The 10,454-nt window shown below is 40.5% G+C and overlaps 2 protein-coding genes, 6 non-coding genes and 2 pseudogenes across 8 annotated transcripts; 5 read left to right on the top strand and 5 right to left on the bottom strand.

Moving 5' to 3' along the window:
• Positions 1 to 31: 31 nt before the first annotated feature.
• The window catches only part of LOC130657098 (histone H1-delta-like), a 16,034-nt pseudogene continuing 5,611 nt past the window's right edge, over positions 32 to 10,454 (top strand).
• On the top strand, positions 1,186 to 1,375 carry LOC130661519 (U2 spliceosomal RNA). Its single transcript, XR_008988708.1, has one exon. It is a non-coding gene; the product is annotated as a U2 spliceosomal RNA (small nuclear RNA).
• Positions 1,562 to 1,726, top strand: LOC130660416 (U1 spliceosomal RNA). Its single transcript, XR_008987616.1, has one exon. It is a non-coding gene; the product is annotated as a U1 spliceosomal RNA (small nuclear RNA).
• On the bottom strand, positions 2,077 to 2,195 carry LOC130659415 (5S ribosomal RNA). The gene has a single exon (XR_008986626.1). It is a non-coding gene; the product is annotated as a 5S ribosomal RNA (ribosomal RNA).
• On the bottom strand, positions 3,910 to 10,445 carry LOC130657113 (histone H4-like; annotated as a pseudogene).
• Positions 5,477 to 6,124, bottom strand: LOC130657104 (histone H1-delta-like). The gene has a single exon (XM_057460074.1). The coding sequence runs from the start codon at positions 6,078 to 6,080 to the stop codon at positions 5,529 to 5,531; it is 552 nt and encodes a 183-aa protein (XP_057316057.1). The 5' UTR covers positions 6,081 to 6,124; the 3' UTR covers positions 5,477 to 5,528.
• Positions 7,055 to 7,246, top strand: LOC130660499 (U2 spliceosomal RNA). The gene has a single exon (XR_008987696.1). It is a non-coding gene; the product is annotated as a U2 spliceosomal RNA (small nuclear RNA).
• LOC130659444 (U1 spliceosomal RNA) lies at positions 7,432 to 7,596 on the top strand. The gene has a single exon (XR_008986650.1). It is a non-coding gene; the product is annotated as a U1 spliceosomal RNA (small nuclear RNA).
• LOC130659214 (5S ribosomal RNA) lies at positions 7,925 to 8,044 on the bottom strand. The gene has a single exon (XR_008986426.1). It is a non-coding gene; the product is annotated as a 5S ribosomal RNA (ribosomal RNA).
• On the bottom strand, positions 9,621 to 10,173 carry LOC130657111 (histone H4). The gene has a single exon (XM_057460080.1). The coding sequence runs from the start codon at positions 10,081 to 10,083 to the stop codon at positions 9,772 to 9,774; it is 312 nt and encodes a 103-aa protein (XP_057316063.1). The 5' UTR covers positions 10,084 to 10,173; the 3' UTR covers positions 9,621 to 9,771.

Consider the following 10,454-nt stretch of genomic DNA (forward strand, 5'->3'; position numbering starts at 1 on the left):
GAGCCATTTTCAGATGATGATCTGAGGTTTTCAGCAACTTTGTAATTTGCATGAATATATTTTGTAATAGCTTGGCGAGATGAACCACCGCGTTCCTTTAGGTAGCGATAGCAGCCTTGATCATGTCCACATATTTAGGGTGATCAGCTGTCTTCTTTGCAGCAGGTTTCTTCTTGGGTGCGATTTTCTTTGGAGAAGCTGCTTCACTCATTTTTAATGTTTTCTTACAACAATCCAACGATAAACGATGCTTGTTATCACAGTAGAAGTATACTAAACATTACCGTGTAAATGAGATATAATTTAAGACGGTGCGAAGTATGCGGACGTAAAAGTACCACTCCGGGAATTGATTTGGCGCGAAAACAGAAATGTGTGTTTCTGTACATCGTATAATGTCCGTTTTGGGAGCCGCGACCTATGCGAAAGCATGTTAATTTTTATTTTGTAGCACGACGCAATAGTCTGAAAGAGAAGCTGCTGGAGTTTGAGGTCTTCAGCATTACATCTACTCTGTTAATTTGGGCTTCTTCCGCGCCCGTGTTAGGATTTTCATAAAGCGTTCTTTGGTTTGCGTTGCGTATGTCGGCCTACATCATCGACACGGCCTGTTTCCGGCTATTAGGAGCAATTCATATATTGGGCACTGCGTTTCGACTTTTTTATTAGACCACAGTAAAAAAATTCACTCACAGAAGTCCCCTTTCTTTCATGGCTACAAACACGAAGAATTCTGTCGTAAGTAAAACGAATGCGCAAGCCAAAATAACGATGGGGCGAAGTCATAAGCATCGCCCTGTGGCCCAATGATAAGGCATCTGACTACGAATCAGGGGATTCCAGGTTCGACTCCTGGCAGGGTCGCACTGTCGCATTTCGGCTGCATGGTCTACTGTGTAACGCGCGCGCACGTTCTGGCGTAATGCGTTGATAAACGGAATGTACGCAGTCATATTGGAAAGTAATATCACGCACTTAGTATCGTCGCCTTTGTTAGCATTCATGTAAGTTACCATCCACTCGCTACAGTCGCTCTCCATCTACGGCTAAATCAACAGCCGTGATTTTTACTATGTCGCCGTCCATCCGTACGCGGTGACAGTTGTAAGCTTTACAGTAACGTGACATGCTCCACAAGCAGTTACGGTGTGTGGACGATGCCTATCATGGCAACGCTTGTTCTTTATCGCTTCTCGGCCTAATGGCTAAGATCAAGTGTAGTATCTGTTCTTATCAGTTTAATATCTGGTAGGCATTCTCTGAATGGTCAGTATATTAATCTGATTTTTGGCCTTGGGTCATGGAGGTGGATTCATTCACGCCGTGACCACGGGTTGCCTGGTGTTGCACTATTACCGATGGCGGCCCACATAAGCAATAAAAGAATAATAGCAGTCCTCTTTCCGACGGCACTCTGCATAGTCTACGGCGGGAACAAAACGCGTACACTGGGGGAGAATACAGCCTATGCCCCGCGACACGGCAGTTTATAACACACTCAAGCCACAAGCATTAACAAACTTTGAAGGGTACCCTCATGCTACGGTGCAGTTCCCAACTCATACTTACCTGACGGGGAAGTAAAGACTGATCAATGAGGGTTTTCTTCCAGAGTGAGGCTCTTGCATTGCACTACGCTTGGGCTGACCTCTGCGATTACTGCAAACGTCAGTAACTCGACCGTACAATTTCTGGTAGTGGGGGCCTGCGTCCGCGCTCGCCCCTCCTTAATTCAAAATGAATGAGCTTAGAAAAGTTGCGCGGCCAAATGTCGGTGGTGACTTAAACGCTAAGGTAAAACCTCGCTTGGCTGTTACGAAACGTGATTGCGATATAAGTCCTCGGAAGGCGGCGGAATTTTATTTTATTTGCCATTCCGTCAGGGTTATTGGATGATCGGCAATAGATCGAGTTTGTATGCATTTGAAAGCTCTTTTTTCTCGTACTATCACCTGAAAATGTCGTAGGAAAATGTCATAGGAAACACTTTCAACAACCGCCACGTTCCTTAATTGTTTATAACAAGAAATATATCACAGCACCATTGAAATGAAAAGGCAACAAATGAAAATGAAAAGCCTACGACACCGGGAGTTCCCAGGCGGTCCCCATCCAAGTACTATCCCGGCCCGACGATGCTTAACTTCCGTGATCAGACGAGAACGGGTGTGTTCATCGTGGTAATGGCCGTAGACATTAGTAGGGGCAAATACGTGCAATTTATTTTGACGTTGTGATCAAATTTTTTTATTTAATTTCTTTGAGTTACTTAGGACAAGGCGTATGCATGGATTATCTATTAGACTTTAAGGTTATAGTTTTGTGAAAAAAACAATGTTTTTTTAAAGATGTGTGGCTATAAAAATAGCGTTGTTTTCTGAGTGTAGCGGTTTACTTCTTCTGTCCTTTGTCGTTCTTCTTTGGGAGTAAGACAGCTTGAATGTTTGGCAAAACACCACCAGCTGCAATGGTTACACCGCTCAAAAGTTTGTTTAATTCTTCATCATTACGAACAGCCAATTGTAAATGTCTTGGAATAATCTAGCTTTTTTGTTGTCTCTTGCTGCGTTACCAGCCAACTCCAATATCTCAGCAGATAAATATTCCAAGACGGCTGCTAAGTAAACTGGTGCTCCAGATCAATTCGGTTAGCATAGTGCCCTCTACGAAGGAATCTATGCACTCTACCGACTGGAAATTGAAGTCCAGCTCTTGAGGATCTTGTCTTGGCTTTAGCCTTAGCTTTTCCACTTTTCCACGTCCAGACATAAATGCGATTTGATTTGTAAGTTAATACAAAAACGTACGAATATTTACGTAAGTGTTAACGAAATAAACTTTACTCGTTTTTTCATCATAAAATAGGATCGAAATCATGTTTTTTTAACCAATCATATATTAAGTATTAAACAAAAGATTTTTTTTTTAACCAATTAAATTGCGTATCGCTGTTTTCGGATCGAATCGATCCGATTTTTTTGACTTAGTAAACAAAAAGTTTTGACTTGCAGTTTAATGCTTATTTACAAGTTAAGTAGCAAAAATTTTTAACCATGTCTGACGCAGCAGCTAAAGGAGGAAACAGGCACCTAAAGTAGCCAAGAAAGGTGAAAAAAGAGCCGCAAAAAAGAGGAAAGATTGGTGGAACTGGTGAAAAGAAACGCAAGAGAAAGAGAAAGGAAAGTTATGCTATTTACATCTACAATGTTTTGAAACAAGTTCACCCAGATGTCGGAGTTTCAAGCAAAGCTATGAGCATCATGAACTCATTGTCAACGACATCTTTGAGCGCATTGCTTCCGAAGCTTCGCGTTTGGCTCTTCAAAACAAAAAGTCGACATCTCTTCTCGTGAAATTCAAACCGCAGTACGTCTTCTCTTGCCTGGAGAACTTGCAAAACACGCAGTCAGTGAAGGAACAAAAGCCGTCACAAAATACACAAGCAGCAAGTAAACCAACGTATACCAAACACAAACGGTCTTTTTTTAAGACCACACATCTTTAAAAAAAACATTTACTTGGCGTCACTACAAGTTAACCGAAGTTAATAAAACTTCTAAATAATGTGCTTAAGAACACTAGCTACATTTAAAATACTTCCCCATGTGTGTGTGTGGATTAGCTTCACTTTTCATACGTATTATTAGCTGTACTTGCAGAAAAGACAAGTAACATTGATCCATGTTATTGCTTACATTTAACTTAACCAGCTTTTCACGGAACACTCAGGCAAATTAACCCTACAAAGTATTTCTAATTTTTTTTGTGTCATATATGACTAGTATCGTATAGCAATAAATGTAACTGTGACAAGACTTTACACATTGTGTAATTTGGAAGCGTGCACAAAGTAATGTTTTAAAGATTTGTGGCTATAAAATATAGCCGTTTTTGTGAGCAATGACAACGCTAACCTCCGAATCCGTAAAGAGTTCTTCCTTGACGTTTTAAGGCATAAACAACATCCTAGCGGTAACGGTCTTGCGTTAGCGTGCTCTGTGTAGGTTACAGCATCACGAATAACATTCTCTAAGAAAACCTTCAGTACACCTCTGGTTTCCTCATAGATAAGGCCAGAGATACGTTTGACACCACCTCGTCGAGCAAGACGTCGAATAGCAGGTTTTGTGATTCCCTGAATGTTATCACGAAGAATTTTTCGGTGCGTTTAGCACTCCTTTTCCCAATCCTTTACCTCCTTTTCCGCGTCCAGACATATTGATATAGTTGCGTACAGAACGAGTACAAAACAACGTTTGAGTTAACAGAATTCAGACAGCTTTAAAAAGAGGCCATAAAATTACCTACTGCTACGTGGAAACACCCTAATTAACAATAGAGTTGCGTCATTACAAAATGTTCCGAACATTTTGTACATTTTTTTAAGTAAAACTGTAGTTTTTTTAAAAATTCGTGGTCTTAATGTTTCAGTAGGCAATAAATTTGGCATCGTTGGAATTCGCCAAACCTTCTGCTACTTACTAAAAAAAAAAAAAGTCAAAGCTTTTGTGTATCAGAAGATACAGCCGTTTTCCGTAGCCTAAAAAACACAGATTTTATAAAAATGTTAAAGTAATGAGCGTAATGTCATTATGCAGCAATCAGAATTACTTTCTTAGCACCAATCAAATGGTTTGTTTTGAACCTTAGCTGTCAATCAATACTTAGCTGTCAATCAATATGAGAAATAAAACTTTGGCGCGATAGTGCATTTTAGACCGTCTTGTGTATCCGTACTACATCGACTTCTTAAAATATGGCTCGTACAAAGCAAACTGCACGTAAATCTACTGGAGGAAAGGCTCCACGAAAACAACTCGCCACTAAAGCTGCGAGGAAAAGCGCACCAGCTACTGGAGGAGTGAAAAAACCACATCGTTACAGACCTGGTACAGTTGCTCTCAGAGAAATCAGAAGATACCAGAAGTCAACCGAGCTCTTGATCCGCAAGTTGCCTTTCCAGCGTCTTGTGCGAGAAATTGCTCAGGACTTCAAAACAGATCTGCGATTCCAGAGCACAGCCGTTATGGCTCTGCAAGAGGCTTCTGAAGCGTACCTTGTTGGCTTGTTCGAGGATACTAACTTGTGTGCCATTCACGCAAAACGAGTTACAATCATGCCTAAAGACATCCAGTTGGCAAGAAGAATTCGTGGGGAACGTGCCTAAGCATCTTACCAAACAAAAAACGGCTATTTTTATAGCCACACATCCATAAAAAATATTACGGCTAGCTTTTTATATCAAACTTTGTCCTGCTTTCTGTTTAAATTTTATGCTACATAAAAATTTTATGCTACATAAAGTTTGACAATGTTAAAAATATGAAGGGCAAGAAAAGTAAAAGCAAGAAAATAAGAAATTTAAAAACGAAAATACTTAAACTTAGGGAATCTAATCTTAAATTTACTCTTTTTTAACTGTTTAAGTGACTTAAACAAGTTTAACTTTGTACCAAGATAATGTTTTTTTGTAAATGTGTGGCTATAAAAATAGCCGTTTGTTAATGTAATAGCCAGATACACACAAATTATTTTTTTGCGGTCTTCTTTGCTGCCTTTTTGGGAGTCTTTTTGACCTTCTTTGCTGCAGGTTTTTTAGCAACAGGCTTCTTTGTGGGTTTCTTAGCTGCTGGTTTCTTAGCCGAGGCTTTCTTTGTGGCAGGCTTCTTTGCTGCTTTCTTTGGCGTGCTCTTCTTTGCTGGCTTCTTTTTTGGTGTACTTTTCTTTGCAGTAGGCTTCTTTGCCGTTGGCTTTTTTGCTGCGGCCTTTTTCTTAGGTTTTTCTTTTTTTACCTGACCTAGCTTGAATGATCCAGAAGCACCAGTGCCTTTAGTTTGAATCAAATCGCCTGATGTTACTCCTCGTTTAAGAGCCATTTTCAGATGATGATCTGAGTTTTCAGCAACTTTGTAATTTGCATGAATATATTTTGTAATAGCTTGGCGAGATGAACCACCGCGTTCCTTTAGGGTAGCGATAGCAGCCTTGATCATGTCCACATATTTAGGGTGATCAGCTGTCTTCTTTGCAGCAGGTTTCTTCTTGGGTGCGATTTTCTTTGGAGAAGCTGCTTCACTCATTTTTAATGTTTTCTTACAACAATCCAACGATAAACGATGCTTGTTATCACAGTAGAAGTATACTAAACATTACCGTGTAAATGAGATATAATTTAAGACGGTGCGAAGTATGCGGACGTAAAAGTACCACTCCCGGGAATTGATTTGGCGCGAAAACAGAAATGTGTGTTTCTGTACATCGTATAATGTCCGTTTTGGGTGCCGCGACTATGCGAAAGCATGTTAATTTTTATTTGTAGTACGACGCAATAGTCTGCAAGAGAAGCTGCTGGAGTTTGAGGTCTTCAGCATTACATCTAGTCTGTTAATTTGGGCTTCTTCCGCGCTCGTGTTAGGATTTTCATAAAGCGTTCTTTGGTTTGCGTTGCGTATGTCGGCCTACATCATCGACACGGCCTGTTTCCGGCTATTAGGAGCAATTCATATATTGGGCACTGCGTTTCGACTTTTTTATTAGACCACAGTAAAAAAATTCACTCACAGAAGTCCCTTTCTTTCATGGCTACAAACACGAAGAATTCTGTCGTAAGTAAAACGAATGCGCAAGCCAAAATGACGATGGGGCGAAGTCATAAGCATGGCCCTGTGGCCCAATGGATAAGGCATCTGACTACGAATCAGGGGATTCCAGGTTCGACTCCTGGCAGGGTCGCACTGTCGCATTTCGGCTGCATGGTCTACTGTGTAACGCGCGCGCACGTTCTGGCGTAATGCGTTGATAAACGGAATGTACGCAGACATATTGGAAAGTAATATCACGCACTTAGTATCGTCGCCTTTGTTAGCATTCATGTAAGTTACCATCCACTCGCTACAGTCGCTCTCCATCCTACGGCTAAATCAACAGCCGTGATTTTTACTATGTCGCCGTCCATCCGTACGCGGTGACAGTTGTAAGCTTTACAGTAACGTGACATGCTCCACAAGCAGTTACGGTGTGTGGACGATGCCTATCATGGCAACGCTTGTTCTTTATCGCTTCTCGGCCTAATGGCTAAGATCAAGTGTAGTATCTGTTCTTATCAGTTTAATATCTGGTAGGCCATTCTCTGAATGGTCAGTATATTAATCTGATTTTTGGCCTTGGGTCATGGAGGTGGATTCATTCACGCCGTGACCACGGGTTGCCTTGGTGTTGCACTATTACCGATGGCGGCCCACATAAGCAATAAAAGAATAATAGCAGTCCTCTTTCCGACGGCACTCTGCATAGTCTACGGCGGGAACAAAACGCGTACACTGGGGGAGAATACAGCCTATGCCCCGCGACACGGCAGTTTATAACACACTCAAGCCACAAGCATTAACAAACTTTGAAGGGTACCCTCATGCTACGGTGCAGTTCCAACTCATACTTACCTGACGGGGAAGTAAAGACTGATCAATGAGGGTTTTCTTCCAGAGTGAGGCTCTTGCATTGCACTACGCTTGGGCTGACCTCTGCGATTACTGCAAACGTCAGTAACTCGACCGTACAATTTCTGGTAGTGGGGGCCTGCGTCCGCGCTCGCCCCCTCCTTAAGTCAAAATGAATGAGCTTAGAAAAGTTGCGCGGCCAAATGTCGGTGGTGACTTAAACGCTAAGGTAAAACCTCGCTTGGCTGTTACGAAACGTGATTGCGATATAAGTCCTCGGAAGGCGGCGGAATTTTATTTTATTTGCCATTCCGTCAGGGTTATTGGATGATCGGCAATAGATCGAGTTTGTATGCATTTGAAAGCTCTTTTTTCTCGTACTATCACCTGAAAATGTCGTAGGAAAATGTCATAGGAAACACTTTCAACAACCGCCACGTTCCTTAATTGTTATAACAAGAAATATATCACAGCAAATGAAAATGAAAAGCCTACGACACCGGGAGTTCCCAGGCGGTCCCCCCATCCAAGTACTATCCCGGCCCGACGATGCTTAACTTCCGTGATCAGACGAGAACGGGTGTGTTCATCGTGGTATGGCCGTAGACATTAGTAGGTGCAAATACGTGCAATTTATTTTGACGTTGTGATCAAATTTTTTTATTTAATTTCTTTGAGTTACTTAGGACAAGGCGTATGCATGGATTATCTATTAGACTTTAAGGTTATAGTTTTGTGAAAAAAACAATGTTTTTTTAAAGATGTGTGGCTATAAAAATAGCCGTTGTTTTCTGAGTGTAGCGGTTTACTTCTTCTGTCCTTTGTCGTTCTTCTTTGGGAGTAAGACAGCTTGAATGTTTGGCAAAACACCACCAGCTGCAATGGTTACACCGCTCAAAAGTTTGTTTAATTCTTCATCATTACGAACAGCCAATTGTAAATGTCTTGGAATAATCCTAGCTTTTTTGTTGTCTCTTGCTGCGTTACCAGCCAACTCCAATATCTCAGCAGATAAATATTCCAAGACGGCTGCTAAGTAAACTGGTGCTCCAGATCCAATTCGGTTAGCATAGTGCCCTCTACGAAGGAATCTATGCACTCTACCGACTGGAAATTGAAGTCCAGCTCTTGAGGATCTTGTCTTGGCTTTAGCCTTAGCTTTTCCACCTTTTCCACGTCCAGACATAACTGCGATTTGATTTGTAAGTTAATACAAAAACGTACGAATATTTAACGTAAGTGTTAACGAAATAAACTTTACTCGTTTTTTCATCATAAAAATAGGATCGAAATCATGTTTTTTTAACCAATCATAATTAAGTATTAAACAAAAGATTTTTTTTTTAACCAATTAAATTGCGTATCGGCGTTTTCGGATCGAATTCGATCCGATTTTTTTACTTATAAACAAAAAGTTTTGACTTGCAGTTTAATGCTTATTTACAAGTTAAGTAGCAAAAATTTTTAACCATGTCTGACGCAGCAGCTAAAGGAGGAAAACAGGCACCTAAAGTAGCCAAGAAAGGTGAAAAAAGAGCCGGCAAAAAAGGAGGAAAGATTGGTGGAACTGGTGAAAAGAAACGCAAGAGAAAGAGAAAGGAAAGTTATGCTATTTACATCTACAATGTTTTGAAACAAGTTCACCCAGATGTCGGAGTTTCAAGCAAAGCTATGAGCATCATGAACTCATTTGTCAACGACATCTTTGAGCGCATTGCTTCCGAAGCTTCGCGTTTGGCTCTTCAAAACAAAAAGTCGACCATCTCTTCTCGTGAAATTCAAACCGCAGTACGTCTTCTCTTGCCTGGAGAACTTGCAAAACACGCAGTCAGTGAAGGAACAAAAGCCGTCACAAAATACACAAGCAGCAAGTAAACCAACGTCTACCAAACACAAACGGTCTTTTTTAAGACCACACATCTTTAAAAAAACATTTACTTGGCGTCACTACAAGTTAACCGAAGTTAATAAAACTTCTAAATAATGTGCTTAAGAACACTAGCCTACATTTAAAATACTTCCCCATGTGTGTGTGGATTAGCTTCACTTTTCATACGTATTATTAGCTGTACTTGCAGAAAAGACAAGTACATTGATCCATGTTATTGCTTACATTTAACTTAACCCAGCTTTTCACGGAAACACTCCCAGGCAAATTAACCCTACAAAGTATTTCTAAATTTTTTTTGTGTCATATATGACATAGTATCGTATAGCAATAAATGTAACTGTGACAAGACTTTACACATTGTGTAATTTGGAAGCGTGCACAAAGTAATGTTTTAAAAGATTTGTGGCTATAAAAATAGCCGTTTTTGTTGAGCAATGACAACGCTTAACCTCCGAATCCGTAAAGAGTTCTTCCTTGACGTTTTAAGGCATAAACAACATCCATAGCGGTAACGGTCTTGCGTTTAGCGTGCTCTGTGTAGGTTACAGCATCACGAATAACATTCTCTAAGAAAACCTTCAGTACACCTCTGGTTTCCTCATAGATAAGGCCAGAGATACGTTTGACACCACCTCGTCGAGCAAGACGCCGAATAGCAGGTTTTGTGATTCCCTGAATGTTATCACGAAGAATTTTTCGGTGACGTTTAGCACCTCCTTTTCCCAATCCTTTACCTCCTTTTCCGCGTCCAGACATATTGATATAGTTGCGTACAGAACGAGTACAAAAACAACGTTTGAGTTAACAGAATTCAGACAGCTTTAAAAAGAGGCCATAAAATTACCTACTGCTCGTGGAAACACCCTAATTAACCAATAGAGTTGCGTCATTACAAAATGTTCCGAACATTTTGTACATTTTTTTAAGTAAAACTGTAGTTTTTTTAAAAATTCGTGGTCTTAATGTTTCAGTAAGGCAATAAATTTGGCATCGTTGGAATTCGCCAAACCTTCTGCTACTTACTAAAAAAAAAAAAAGTCAAAAGCTTTTGTGTATCAGAAGATACAGCCGTTTTCCCGTAGCCAAAAAACACAGATTTTATAAAAATGTTAAAGTAATGAGCGTAA

Source organism: Hydractinia symbiolongicarpus, chromosome 9, assembly GCF_029227915.1.
Source record: "Hydractinia symbiolongicarpus strain clone_291-10 chromosome 9, HSymV2.1, whole genome shotgun sequence".
In the NCBI taxonomy this organism is placed as follows: domain Eukaryota; kingdom Metazoa; phylum Cnidaria; class Hydrozoa; order Anthoathecata; family Hydractiniidae; genus Hydractinia; species Hydractinia symbiolongicarpus.

What these genes read in the sequence shown, in the direction of transcription:
- LOC130657104 (XM_057460074.1), bottom strand. Translation starts at nt 6,080, where the DNA reads ATGAGTGAAGCAGCTTCTCCAAAGAAAATCGCACCCAAGAAGAAACCT.
- LOC130657111 (XM_057460080.1), bottom strand. Translation starts at nt 10,083, where the DNA reads ATGTCTGGACGCGGAAAAGGAGGTAAAGGATTGGGAAAAGGAGGTGCT.